Below are 13126 nucleotides of genomic sequence, written 5' to 3' on the forward strand. Positions count from 1 at the left end.
AGTTTGAGACTTTTTAGGCTAAATGCGTGCGTACCGCTGCTTCTTCTTCTTCGTCGTCTGCCGTCTTCTGCTACGTTTTCTCTCGCTTTAGTTGTCCGTTCTTCGCTACTCTCTTTGTCTCTCTTTGTACTGCTGCACTTATTTATACTGCGCATGTACTCGCACGTTGGTGAATGTTTGGCTAGCATTATGTCTCGTTCCTTGTAGGAGGAGTATGCAAGGTGAATGGAAAAAAATAGAGCAAGGTAAAAAAACCCGCCTATTAGCGTTCAACCGCACGAATATAATATTAAATTAAAAAATAACGAATTCCCCTCTCTAGTGAAATCTCACAAAAGCTAACAAACTCCTCGGAATGTTCTCCTGAAACTCGACCCCGTGATCTATAATCGCGCACGCGGCGAGCGTCTGTAGCGATTTAAAGGGCGCCGCTTTGGCGAGGCATTCGTTCAACTCGGGTTGATTACCTGTCAAGTGAAAGGCCGTCTGCTGCGCTTCGTCTCGACAATGAGCATAGGCACCGTTTCTTATGAGACACCGTATTGCTTCTGGCTTTGCTTTCGAGTCGGGATGACAGGCTAGTAGGAGCGGTGTCTGTCTGTAGCGATCTTGCACGTTTAGACGACTTCCGCATTGGACGAGAGCGTCGATGACGTGGCACGACGGAAAGTCCATGGGTCGCTTATCCGTCGTGACGTTGCCTTTCGTTTTCGACGTGCACGCCATGTGAAGGAGAGTTTGACCGTCGGAATTTCGCAGATTGAGACGCACGAGACGACGAATCAATTCCCTCTGGGCGGGCAGGAGTTCTTTGCTCCCGGACGACGACGACGTTGTACAGAGAAGCCAAACGGCGAGAAGGTGAAGCGTGGCAACGAGAAGACGATTCAACGCTTTTTCGCTCGCCTCGGACGGCGAACATTTAATTTCATCAACTGCAAGAATAACCTGAAGAGAAGTATCTGAAGTATCTATCTCTCTCTATCTATATTTCTCTTACCTGATCGACGGCTTCGCCGAAAAACGGCTCCATGTCCGAGTGATACAACTTCAAATGAAGATAAGTAAAAAGTCGCGCGTACACGAGAATAATCTCGTCCTCTTGAAATCCGGCGCTATCGATTTTGTACTGAACCGATCGCTGGAGTTCGAGCGAGTGGAGCAACAGTTCGACGCAGCGATCGTACATGTGATAGCGAATGTATTGGACGGCGCGATAGCGCACCTGATGGGCGGTGAACGGATGCTGGGCGCCGAGCACGCGTTCGCGTATCGCGAGCGCGCGCATCAGCGTCATGTCGGGATCGGCAACGAGCGCGTGAAGATCGGCGTCGTCGCGCGGCTCCATCACGTTCAAATAGGCCGAATTTCGGCGGGAATTGTGAAGGATTTCGATCGATTCGGGAAGAAATTCGCGTCGCATTGCGAGCGCCATTTTCCACGCCGTCCAAACCGTCGACTGGTCTTTCTCCGCGTCGACGATCGAAGCGCCGACGAGTTCGAGACCGTTAACGCATTCCTCTTTCGAATATTCGTCTAATGTGATTAGATACTCGACTGTGGTGAAATTCGCGTACGCCGCGGCGACGAGCAACTCGTTCAGCCCCGTCGACTCTTTCCCACGCTTCGCGTTGATACCAAATAGAAATTTGACGACTTTGAGTTTTCCCGTAGCGCACGCCGTCAAAAGCGCTGTCTGATTTTGATCGTTAGGAATGTTGACGTCACATCCGGCGTGGTATAACTCCGTGACGACTTCGATGTTGCCGTGGAAACAGGCACCGCGAAAAGGGGTGGAGCCCGTTTTCGTGCCGTGATTCAGATTGGCGCCGCGTCGAGCGAATTCCCGTACGAGATGGACGTGATTTCCCGTCGCCGCGATCCAGAGAGGCGTCGATCCCTCGACGAAGCGATCGTAGCTGTTCTTTTGAAACGATTTCACTTTTCCCGTCTGTTCGATGTCGACGCGACACTCGTCGAGCATGAAACGGATGAGATCGACGTAATTTGCGCTCGCCGCGGCGAGGAGAGCCGTTCCGCCGTTGCGCGGATGCGTGCCGAGGAGATCGACGATGATTTCGCTGCGATTTCCGTTGCGATAGTTGAGTCGGGTGAGAATTCCGCAGTAACTGTCGAGATTGCGCCTAAACGGCTCCATCTCGCCCCGATCCGCGTTTCCGTACAGTGTCTCGATGCCCATGTGAAGTGCTTTTGTCATTACTTCGCATTCGGGCGACGCATCGACGCCGACTTCGTCCATTTGCCTTTGTTTAGTGTGCGCATGAGCGCGAGGACACCTTGGGATGACGTGAAGCCAGTGACGCAAGATGTACAAAAAATGACGAACGTAAACAAAACTTTTGTCTCTAAAAATTTGATTTTCACATTGCTACGGTTCTGCTTACAAGTCCAATGAAATACAGCACATTTGCGACCCTACTGGCGACCCTACGTACTGTCACCCTAGCGTGCGATAGCTACAGAAACATGGCGAGCTTTCTAGCCAAATTGCGTCGCTTTTCTAGTAAGAATCGCCACTTTACGAGTAAAGACATTGTCTTAGCGACCTCCGTCGCAAGGAATCAAGTAAGCGATCCCGTCAAAATGCTGAATCTCACTTCTCAGCCAATCGGATTCGTCGGTCTGGGCAACATGGGCGCTCACATGGCACGCAATCTTGTCAAAGCGGGCCATCGCGTCATCGTGCACGACAAAGAGAGCGCGCCCGTCGAAGAACTGCGTCAGAACGGCGCCGAAGTGGCAACGAACCCCGCCCACGTTGCCGAACAATCTAAACACGTGATCACGATGTTGCTGTCGAGTCCGCACGTGCGAGAAGTCTACGCGGGAGAAAACGGGATATTCAAGTGAGATATCAATAAATAAGAGAATAATATTTAAATTATTATTATGAAAGATCTCTTCATTCGGGATCATTGTTAATTGATTCGAGCACAATTGATCCTGCCGTCACGAAGGAAATGGGAGCCATGGCTACAGAGAAAGGAGCTCGAATGGTCGTTGCTCCGGTTTCTGGAGGTGCAGTGTAGCAGCAAAATGTCTACCTACCTTGATTATATCTCTATCTAAGGTATTACTGCAGCTCGAGATGCTCTTCTTACTTTTATCGTTGGCGGTAGCAAGGACGCTTTTGAGGACGCCGAAAAGCTTCTCAAACTTATGGGAAAGAATGTCTTTCACTGTGGCAGTCTTGGAGCAGGCCAGGTAAAAATGAAAAGTCTCAAATGAAGTTTGATGTTGCTTTTCAGGCGGTGAAACTATGCAATAATCTCATGTTGGGCATCACAATGTTTGGCACAGCTGAAGTGATGAATCTTGGCATGAGGTAAAGATAATCTTCTCTAGATAAATCCTATATGGATTTCCTAGACTTGGGCTTGATCCCAAATTGCTTGCTGACGTGATGAACGTCAGCTCCGGCCAATCGTGGTCGAGCTTGAAATATAACCCCCTGTTCCGGGTGTTCTCGACGGCATTCCATCAAGCAATAATTATCAAGGAGGACTTGCTTCTAAGCTCATGCTAAAAGTCTTCAATATTACATAGTGATATAGATTAAATAATGGTTGATTTTTTAGGATTTGGGTTTGGCGTTGAATGCAGCCAAAGATACGTCTTCGGCCACGCCTCTCGGATCTCTTGCCATGCAACTCTATCAAATTATGTGCGATCAGGGATTCAATTCCAAAGATTTTTCATCTGCTTATCAATTTATTAGTAAAAAGGAAAGGGTCTGATTTTTTCTTTTTTCACTGTGTTGTTGATTCATTATTTGCCACCTACAATGAGCTTCCTTTTACAGTGTATAAAAAGATAAGTCGACACCTTTGACTTCGACCCCTGTGGAACTTCCCTTTGAACTAGGTCTACAAGAGTTTGATGCAGGGGAAATTGTTGATACAGTCTACGTTGAGATGATTTATCCCCAGCCTTTGCAGGCTCCTCATTAAATCAGCCCTGTCATAGATTTTTCGACCGCGTCCGTCTCTCAAATTAATAATCTCGCTTATGAGATTGGTGAAAAGACGTTGCATATTGACTAAAGCCTGTGCCGTTTGATTGTAACGATATTGCGTGCTTCGAGGCCGAACGTCCAGGAGATTTACGAGGTCAAGCTCAAAGCATGCTCGACGCTTGGATTAGATATATCGAAAGGGCCCGAGATTCCAAGACTACAACCGAATAGTAAAAATAACCTCGTGGAATGGACTCCTAGCCGCTTGCGAGCAGCTCGTAAAGACGTCGATTTGTCTCAAACCTAAAGAGGCGAGTCTCCACTTCCAAGTCCGCGTACAAAGGGATAAGAGTTGAATCTGTGCAGCTTTCCGAGCACCTGACTATCCTGCCTGACGCTCATCGCGCCGTTGCCAGCAGTTGTCTATTAGCTAGACGCGACGACGTGGTCAGAGCATTGAAAATGCCGCTGCCGGCATCAGTCAAGCGAGACTCAAAGACTTTGACTGGAACTTAAAGGTAGTCAGTCTTCAGCACCGCGGAGGTTTTTTTTTCCCAGTGAGACTTTCTCCTGACAGTTGGTATTATCGAGTGACAAGATTGCCTCCGTTCAAGAGCCGCTCGTCGCTGTCGATTTGTCTGTGAAGGACGCGAACGAGGAAACGCGACACGTGTCGGTTGAGATGAGCAAGGAAGAGCTAAAGAGCATGATCACGTCTCTTGAAGCAGCCAACAAGGTAAAAATTTCTTAACAAAAAAAGCACAGGGTATAGACAATGTTTGATACCTGGGTTTTCTTAGGTGGTCCAACAACTGAAGGCCTAGTGACTACCCAAGTAGTGTACAGTGCGTTTTTTACGTCCTTTATATCTGATTAACCTGATTGCTTCTTGCCTGTTACCAATTGTCTAAAAATCCGAATCCTGTCGCTTTGGCCTGAAAAAAAATGAGAATCTTCACCATACACGCGTGCACATCTCTATCTATGCATTCCCTTACGTGAGACTTCTCCGCAGAAGAGACTTTCGCACCCGGTGGGCGGACTTGTCTAGCACGCTACTCTAGCCGATGGGAAGGGGCAAACGTCTGGCAAGTAGACGTAAGCAAGGTCTCTCTGGGAGAAATCGACGCAAACGACGCGCCAAGCAGTCAGAAGATCCCAGGACGAGGTGGCACGGCCCTATTCTGTCTGCTTCGTTTCTGATGTATGTGGTAGACCTGTTCATGCAGAGGTGGATGCTGTTGCACCCGTTGATGTATCGGTTGAAGAAAGTGCTTCTGTACGTTGTAAAGGATATTGACTGATTTGGCTTGCTGCTCCTTCATAAGGATGATAGACTACGGAAAGCGATGAAGAACCGACGGTCTATCAGCGATTGCTAGACTCACTGACCGTTCAGCCAGCATTGGAGACGACAAAAGATAAAACGCTGTCAACTTCATCTGAAGAAGTACAGTGCAATGAGAGGTGCTATGACAGGATATAGATTTTCTTACCAGTATGAAGGCGAGGAGGTGGAATTGAACGATGAAAAGAAATCAGATGGCGACAGTGAACCTGAGGAAGTTGCTGAAGATGAAACAAGCAGAGAAACTGACGGTACTGTGAGAGCACCATCATGTGATGATATATGAAGCTAATCTAGCAGGGCTACCGGCCTCTGATCCGTTCTGTCGACATTTTGAAGTAAATCTCTCTGACGAAGACGTCGAAAAACTAAGGAATAAAGGTTCAAGATCAACGAGCCAGAATTCAGTAAGCAGATCTGTCCGACTGGAAAGATTCAACTGATGGGCTTCCGTCATTAGGATCCTATGCTTGGACTGATCTCTTCTGCGTCACCGCTAGAGCAGCAAATAATTGATCAAAAGTCGTCTAAATCCACAATTGATACGGTTAGCAGGGTTACCTTATTGACGTCTTCTTGTGACTTTCAGAGCAGATTCGGACGAGGCTAGTGAACCACTGGAAAACCGTCAACGATCCAGAAGCTAAAGATAAAGAAACGAGTACTATAGACAATTTCTGGCAAATACGTAGGTGGAGGCTCTGTGCTTTGCAGAACATGCCTTCTTCACTCCACTTCAGGAGAGCCTCTTTTCACACATCAGCAACTACAGGGTAATATGAGGCCTGCATACCCATGTACATCAATAGGATCTTCTGTACGTTCAACGTGACTTTGAAAACGGCGAGGAGATTCGACCTCTCTACTGCCTCCACGCACTCAATCACGTTCTGAAGTGAGGACTCTCAGTCGCCAGAGAGCAGAGACAGTTTATAGGATTATTTTTCAGATCTCGGCACAGAGTGACGAAGAACAATTCTCGGCTGAGGCAAGCGTTCGAAAGCGGCGCAGACGCATCGTAAGAAAGTTGAAGCTGACAACATGCGCCAGTTGAAAGACAATGATCATTTTTAGGGAGTGTCTTGACCAGGGTATGACGAGGCCCAAAGTTCTCATCTTAGTCCCATTCAGAAACTCCGCTCTGCGCGTCGTTGAGACGATGACAAAGCTGTTGATGACAGAGGAAAAAGCAAGTAAATGCTTATTATCCAGTGCAACCTCTTCCGATTCAAAATTGCGCTCTCAAATGACCGTGGGCAACAAGAAACGCTTCAGGGACGAAAACAGTGCCGTTGATAAGAATTTTGTTCAACTGCTTCACAGCATTTTCGGCAAAGGCGTAATCGAGAAATACGAAGTCGAATATCCTGGCGACTGGGTCGACCTAATCTCAATGAAATTCGAAACGAACAAGCGTACTTCGTCACCCAACAACGCGACCTACGTCGAATTTCCTTTTTCCTTTCATTCGTTTCTCACCGATCGCAAAACTTCGGTCAAAGGGGCAATTGCTGCCACGGGCAATTCCAATCTCAAGTGCGTTCGCGGTGCACTGGCTATGAAATATCGGGAAGTCTGCAAACTATTTCAACCCGTCTTTGTAAACATCGCAGAACACTTGGAGACGATTATCCGCAACGTCGGTCGAGTTGAATACATGATTCTCGTCGGCGGTTTTGCAACGTGCGAACTGTTGCAGAACTATTTGCGCGATCGTTTTGAAAAATCGTTTAGTTTACGAATCATCATTCCACCTGAGAGCTCTCTTGCCGTTGTCATGGGTGCCGTGCTGTTTGGTCACGATCCGACGGAGGTTGTGTCTCGTCGGGTCCGCTACACCTATAGCATGGAATGCCGGCCTGAATTTGTTGAGGGGCTTGATCCTGTTTCTTATTGCATTGTTGATGATACCGGAACGGAAAGATGCCTCCATCGCCTACAAATATTTGTTCAGAGAAACGATGAACTAGAAGTAGGGCAAGAGGTGATGCACGTGTTTTATCCCCCGTCCGCAAATACTACAAAAGTTGACATCTGCATTTACTCATCTGAAATTCTATTACCTCGATATAGTACCGATGAAGGCGTTAAACAAGTGGCTCGGATGACGCTACCAATGCCTAACACAAAAGGAGGAAAGAACAGGAGACTACATGTCGCCATGCGTTTTGGAAAAACTGAAATTGAAGTCGTATCCACGGATGTCTCTAGCAATACAGAAGTTCGAGGAACAGTAAAACTAGACTTTTTGGGTCACTCAGAGTAGTAAGCTAAGATCTGTGTGTTGAATTTTTTAAAGTACCTAATTTCACAATCACGTGGAAATACACAAAAGATTAGACACCAGTCAGTACTTTTCCTTTGCAAAGGGTCTTTCCAGTAAAACGTTCAGTCAGCCGAGGCCAAACAACGGACTTAAACGTTTTCAGTCTTAGCATTCGAACCAGGGAAACGTTCATGAACTGCTTCGTCAAACGTCTTGTCATCATAAACGAAATCAGTTTGACGGGAAAATATCGCAACCTCTCACACAACCGAAGCAGTTTGTCTCAAAAATTTCTCAATAGCAGAAGTGATCTCTTTAGATTTGTACTTCTGAAACGTCTCGGTCTTCTTCACTTTCTCAAAAGCGGCCTATTAGTATATAGAGAGTAAAAGTCATTCTTGATACGCCACTTGCTTAACCTTGGTAATACAACTGCTGTTCTCTTCTTTTCTTGCAGTTGAAGCCAGCCTCAAGAGGCAGGTAACACTTTCTTTGAGAGTTCTCTGAGCTGAATTCTTCTTCAGAAAAGCGTCGTTGAGACCGTGGTTCTTTGCATTGGCTCTCTGATATTCATCTACTTTAGTCGTAGCTACGTCGCTTGATATCTACGAGCAATACATCAGGTACCCTGGGTACAACGTAGACGGCTTTGATGTCTACCTTTAGCATTTCTACGAAGCGATTGCAGGTGTCTTCGTCTACGTCTCTTTCTTCTAGCACGTCAACAACGTCGTAGGTGCGCTGAAACAGGTCGCCATAGCGTCTGGCCACCTCGCTTGGCCGATTCGGATCGGACAACTGCTCCACCTCAGCGTTTTCAGCCAACCGCTTCTGTGCATCTTCGTTGTGTCTAAACAAGAAGATTATACCTTCTTACGAAATGTACTTTAGATATTCTACTTGTCTCGCTGCCGCTTTAGTTCTGCAACCGTAGCTGTGACGTCATCCCTCAAAAGTCTACGTACTGAACGATTGCATTCAACGTGATGACGCAGTTCCACGTCGTCGATTTTCTTATTCAGTCGTTTTACGTGATCAAGAAGCAAGGCCTTTTCGTCATTCGCTTTGGAGCACTGCGTGAACAAGCTCTCTTTCTCCTCGGCGATTTTGTCCTTCTCTTCTCGAAGCAGGTCGAAGTTTGTGGCCCATGCAGTGATCTTTCTCTCCTACCAACTCGTCCCTCTCTTTTCGTACTCCTACTAATTCGTCCATTCGTCGTCCTGCGTCTTATTCTCGTCGATAAACTCTGTTTCATCCTTACGAAGGCGGAGAGATTCTACTTGGGATTTGAGATGAGCATTTTCTGCACAGAGATGGATAAGTGTTTCAGAGTGTTTGTTTGCTTCCTCTTTGAGCCTCTCTTTCATCGCCTTTCGACTCCGTATTCCTTCTCTGATAGTCTTTTCCTGTATCCTCTTTTGTGCCCAAAGCTCTTCCTGCCTACTTTCTAGCTCTGCTATGCGATTCTCTTTTTCTTGTAGAAGGAGTTTCATTTTCTGTTCTTGTCTGAGCAGCTCCTTAGAGATCTCGTCAACGTCAACGCGCCAACGTTTCAGGAATTGGCTTTCCTTCTGGCCAAAGCTAGACGGCTTTTCTATCTCCTCCACGGACGGCAGGCTGGGCGTCTTGATCTCATCACATGTTTTAAATTCAGAAAGTATTTCTATTTTGCTGTTTTGATAAAATTCCGCTTCCTTCATCGGGTCATCAGAGGCTTTGTGTGGATCGGGAAGAGCCTGAGATGGTACTTCTACAAATGTTCTCTCTAGTTTTACGTAGGCAGTTTCACAAGCGTCGAGCACGTCTTTGAACCCTTTGCTTCCTTTATGCAGGACCTCTGGTTTGCCGAAGGCCTTCCACAGATTGCGGTTTTTAAACCATATAGAAATGGCAGCCGTTTATCTCAACTGCAATTCTCTTTCTAGCGTTTTCCAGAAGCTCTGTTGGTAAAGAAACTTTGCTGCTTTTCTGGCATTTCCAAATCGTCCCTCTCCCCAGAATAGAACTGCATTTGAAACCTGTGCTCTCTCTCCGTCATACTTGTATTCACACACAAACGAAGCCTTGTCAAATCTCTTCAGAACTTCGCCGATGCCCTTCGTCGGATGGGCTAGCATTGGCTTCAAAGGAATGCCTTAGAAACGAAAAGGAGAACATAGACGGCGAAAGAAAAGAAGAAGTTTCATCACCTGGAGAATGATCTCGCAGCGATTCGAGTCCGTGTCGAAGCACGGTAGGAATGATGCGATCATAGCAAGGCAATTCACTACGCATAGACACTAGACAATCCTATCCAACAGGTGTAGAGACTTACCAATAGGTCGTTTTAAGGACGAGAACCACCTTGTCTAGTTTCGCTTTGAAAGCGTCGCCTCCTACTCCCTTGCTTGCGTCGTAGACGCGTTTCGCGGGCGACGAAGACGGTTCATCTTGAAACGAAAGAGATATGAGAGTATATATATATATATAGTGTGCAACAGCGTCAATGCACCTGCCGCTGCGATAAACGTATAGACGAGTGCGTGGGCGAGCGAAACGAGAATGGACTTCTCCGCGAGACCAATTCTCAGTTTGCCAGACAAAGACCTAGAGATGATAATGGAGTTAGTATGGCCAGCACTTGTACGGTTCTCATACCAATAATTACCTTATAAGAAACTTTGCTTCGGACTCTCGACAGGCAACCAGCATCGATTTGACGTGGTCAAATTTCGGCTAATAGACTGTGAGTGCAGGAGTGGAAAGACAGTCAGTCGACTCGCTTGTCTCTTACTGCATTGCCAGTCATTTTAGCAATTTCTTTTAGCCGGCCAAAGACGGATTTCACAGTCAGTCTTGGTGGTTGGAACATGAGCCTTTGGTTTGTACGACTCATCTGCAAGTGCCAATGAAATCGTGAAGACCGTCTGGAATTTTTCCTACCTGTGCTACTGCACCCAAGTCTCCCATCTTTGACTTTTGAGATTTGACGGAGGCAAGCGTTCGGCCCGTCGCCTGGGAAACGGCTTTCATGAGAAGACTCTCGCCTATTCCCAACTCGAGGCCATCGTAAGCAGGACCAATCTAACAACACAGAAAATAGATCACATAAGGAATAATGACAGGATGTAACCTATTCTTTATTATACCTGATTGAGACAGAGATAAACACATGCCAGAAGATCGTCTGGAGTGAGTGAAACGACAGAGCGAAAAAGGTTGCGAAGAATCGAAATGATTTTGAGTCTAGGAGCATGGAATTATATTGCACGTCAAAAAAAGAAAAACGAAAGCAAACTATTCAAACCGTCCAGATACGCCCTCTATGAGATCAAACGTTTTCGTCAGAGCAAGGTACGGAACACTAATAAAAAAATCAACAAACGAATTTTACTGAGAGATACTTTTTCATACTCCTGTTCATTGCTCCAGCATGCATCTGATATGGGATCGTATCGATTCTTGTCGGGACTGTACGAAGAAGGATCGACGATAACTGCTTGAACACTTGTTTCTCTACGGAAAACATTGTACAAACACGTGTCGGTGAAAAAAATGACCCACTTCTCTTCTTCTTTTTTCTCAGGTGCAATTGCTTTCATCTCATCTAAATGACGTAAAAAATCCATCTTTCTTATATTCTGGGAGACTGACTGACTGACTGACTGGTCAACCTTTGGTGGATTCGTTCGTAGCCTCTTACCCAGACCCTTTCTCGGTCCCGGATGCTCCGCAACCGGCGAGAAAGGGTCTGGTACTGTACCTCCCCTTTCACACCACAAACCCCTCCTACTATGACGTAGGGGAACCGTTGCCCGCGTACACAGTTGCCCGAGTACAGTACACGCCGCAATCGGCGTTCTTTTCGACGTATTACTCTTCTACGTAGGTCTCTACATCCATTCGAAACGAAAAAAAGGTCAAATGGTACTTAGGAGGAGTTTTAGTTTATCGACGTGGAGCAGTTCTAACCCCTTTTTCGTGTGCGAACGGTCGTTTCATGGATGCAGAGACCTACGTAGAAGAGTAATACGTCGATCTATTACTAAAAGAACGCCGATTGCGGCGTGTACTGTACTCGGGCAACTTGTACTGGGGCAACGGTTCCCCTACGTCATAGTAGGAGGGGTTTGTGGTGTGAAAGGGGAGGTACCAGACCCGGTTGCGGAGCATCCGGGACCGAGAAAGGGTCTGGGTAAGAGGCTAATTCGTTCGAGATTCGGGCCGATTCTCGCTTTGGACTGCTGTCGTCGTCAGAAAATGCCAAACGCTTTCTTTTTCTTTGCTTGTGTTCGCTGCTTTCGCTTGTTCTAATTCCTGAGCAAATTCCTGAGCAGGTGAAAGTCGTTCAGAAAATTTGTCACGTAAGAATTTACTCTGATTTGGAAGTTCCTGCTGTTGCATGACCACAAAAGGACCTAGGAGTGTGCATTGAAGTCGACTGAAGCAGACAAATAGACACTGAACGACTGCCCCATTTCGAACAATACGGGCCCCTTTTGGAGTCACGTGAACTCGCGAATCGCTCAATATCTCTGCGCATTCATCGGTACCCCAAATGAGCAGTAGAAAGAGCCCCAAACGTCTCAAAGCCTACGATTACCGCACGCTAATTCCAACATGGCGTTCGTGGAAAAGACGCCCGAACGATTACACTATAAACGCTCGCCATCCTTGACTCCCGAAGCGATTAGAACGTCGCCTGTCAAGTTATCGTACGTCGCTTGGAGAGATTTCGCCGCCCAAACCGCCAATTAAGCGCGTTCTAATTTTTTCTCGCATTGATCCACCTGGAATTCGAGTTTCTCTTTCTTCTCCGTCATCTCCTTGAATTGATCTTGAAGACTCGCGAGTCGATCTTCGACTTCTTTCAATTCGGCGCGTTTTTCATTGAGAATTTTAATCGTTTCAGCTAAAGACGATTCAGCTTCTTTTAATTGACTTTTTTCGGTGCGACAACTTTCGCGACTCGATCGTAAATCTCCATCGCTTTAACCACCTACAAAGACCCTCAGCCGCCGACGAAGCATTGCGAACTTTCGTCGGATCGAAATCCGGATTCGTTATATAATCGTCGCGAATTTTTTTATGACGCTCACGGGGATGTTATCCTTTCCGTATTCGCGTAGGCATGCGAGGAAGTTGCCTAGGACGCGCTTCGACGGGCCCCAATAGTCGAGAATCTTTTTTCCCGTGCCCGCCGGATCGTTGACTTTCTCCGGTTTTACCTCTTTCATTACGCAGACGGCTTCCATGACGAGTTTCACGCCGTCCGGTGGATTTTTCATTGATTTTACGACTGTTATGTCGGCGGGTTTGAGGGTTTTTAGCGCGGCCGCTTCGAGAGCCTGTATTGCCTCTGCTAAATCGCTCTCGCATTCCTCCTTTAATGCTTTCGCTTCGGCTGCCTTTTCTGACGCTACTGCTTCGTCTTGGCGTACGACTTTGCTCTTTTCTTCGACTTCGACGCTCTCTTTTGCGATGATTGTCATCATTTTTTCGTTTTCTTCTGCTGCTGTTTTGAGCTGGGGCTGCAAGTCTTCAAGTTCCTTTTCCA

General features: G+C 46.8%; 6 protein-coding genes across 7 annotated transcripts; 3 read left to right on the forward strand and 3 right to left on the reverse strand.

The window, feature by feature from the left end:
• Positions 1-316: 316 nt before the first annotated feature.
• Positions 317-2274, reverse strand: LOC136188550 (protein fem-1 homolog C-like). The gene is made up of 2 exons (XM_065976284.1): positions 1001-2274; positions 317-948 (listed from the first exon to the last, which is right to left on the reverse strand). The coding sequence occupies exons 1-2, from the start codon at positions 2258-2260 to the stop codon at positions 319-321; spliced, it is 1890 nt and encodes a 629-aa protein (XP_065832356.1). The 5' UTR covers positions 2261-2274; the 3' UTR covers positions 317-318.
• Positions 2275-2389: 115 nt separating this feature from the next.
• LOC136188454 (probable 3-hydroxyisobutyrate dehydrogenase, mitochondrial) lies at positions 2390-3758 on the forward strand. The gene is given in 9 exon segments (XM_065976187.1): positions 2390-2524; positions 2564-2586; positions 2626-2867; positions 2918-3039; positions 3092-3225; positions 3270-3346; positions 3391-3469; positions 3472-3549; positions 3600-3758. Coding segments are annotated over 9 exon segments (1026 nt in total). The 5' UTR covers positions 2390-2412.
• Positions 3759-4029: 271 nt separating this feature from the next.
• Positions 4030-4934, forward strand: LOC136188455 (COMM domain-containing protein 8-like). The gene is given in 6 exon segments (XM_065976188.1): positions 4030-4038; positions 4165-4287; positions 4343-4436; positions 4439-4494; positions 4554-4712; positions 4777-4934. Coding segments are annotated over 6 exon segments (465 nt in total). The 3' UTR covers positions 4801-4934.
• A 95-nt stretch (positions 4935-5029) lies between these two features.
• Positions 5030-7614, forward strand: LOC136188129 (uncharacterized). Of its 2 annotated transcripts, none has more exons than XM_065975856.1 (11): positions 5030-5144; positions 5192-5255; positions 5313-5426; positions 5476-5575; positions 5622-5731; positions 5785-5871; positions 5919-5985; positions 6039-6097; positions 6134-6219; positions 6274-6342; positions 6399-7614. In XM_065975856.1, exons 1-11 carry the CDS (start codon positions 5044-5046, stop codon positions 7588-7590), a joined length of 2049 nt encoding a protein of 682 aa, XP_065831928.1. In that variant the 5' UTR covers positions 5030-5043; the 3' UTR covers positions 7591-7614. The 2 variants fall into 2 exon arrangements, with proteins under 2 accessions (XP_065831928.1, XP_065831929.1); XM_065975857.1 differs by having other exon boundaries at positions 5625-5731.
• LOC136188130 (DNA ligase 1-like) lies at positions 7615-11367 on the reverse strand. The gene is made up of 15 exons (XM_065975858.1): positions 11244-11367; positions 11134-11176; positions 10984-11085; positions 10877-10933; positions 10719-10815; positions 10513-10653; positions 10364-10465; positions 10238-10305; positions 10082-10176; positions 9905-10019; positions 9780-9856; positions 8491-9724; positions 8251-8440; positions 8010-8195; positions 7615-7958 (listed from the first exon to the last, which is right to left on the reverse strand). Exons 2-12 carry the CDS (start codon positions 11169-11171, stop codon positions 9489-9491), a joined length of 1128 nt encoding a protein of 375 aa, XP_065831930.1. The 5' UTR covers positions 11172-11176; positions 11244-11367; the 3' UTR covers positions 7615-7958; positions 8010-8195; positions 8251-8440; positions 8491-9488.
• On the reverse strand, positions 7851-9290 carry LOC136188457 (golgin subfamily A member 6-like protein 4). The gene is made up of 5 exons (XM_065976189.1): positions 8871-9290; positions 8491-8756; positions 8251-8440; positions 8010-8195; positions 7851-7958 (listed from the first exon to the last, which is right to left on the reverse strand). The coding sequence occupies exons 1-5, from the start codon at positions 9288-9290 to the stop codon at positions 7851-7853; spliced, it is 1170 nt and encodes a 389-aa protein (XP_065832261.1).
• Positions 11368-13126: the final 1759 nt, after the last annotated feature.

This window comes from Oscarella lobularis, chromosome 6, assembly GCF_947507565.1.
Source record: "Oscarella lobularis chromosome 6, ooOscLobu1.1, whole genome shotgun sequence".
Lineage (NCBI taxonomy): Eukaryota > Metazoa > Porifera > Homoscleromorpha > Homosclerophorida > Oscarellidae > Oscarella > Oscarella lobularis.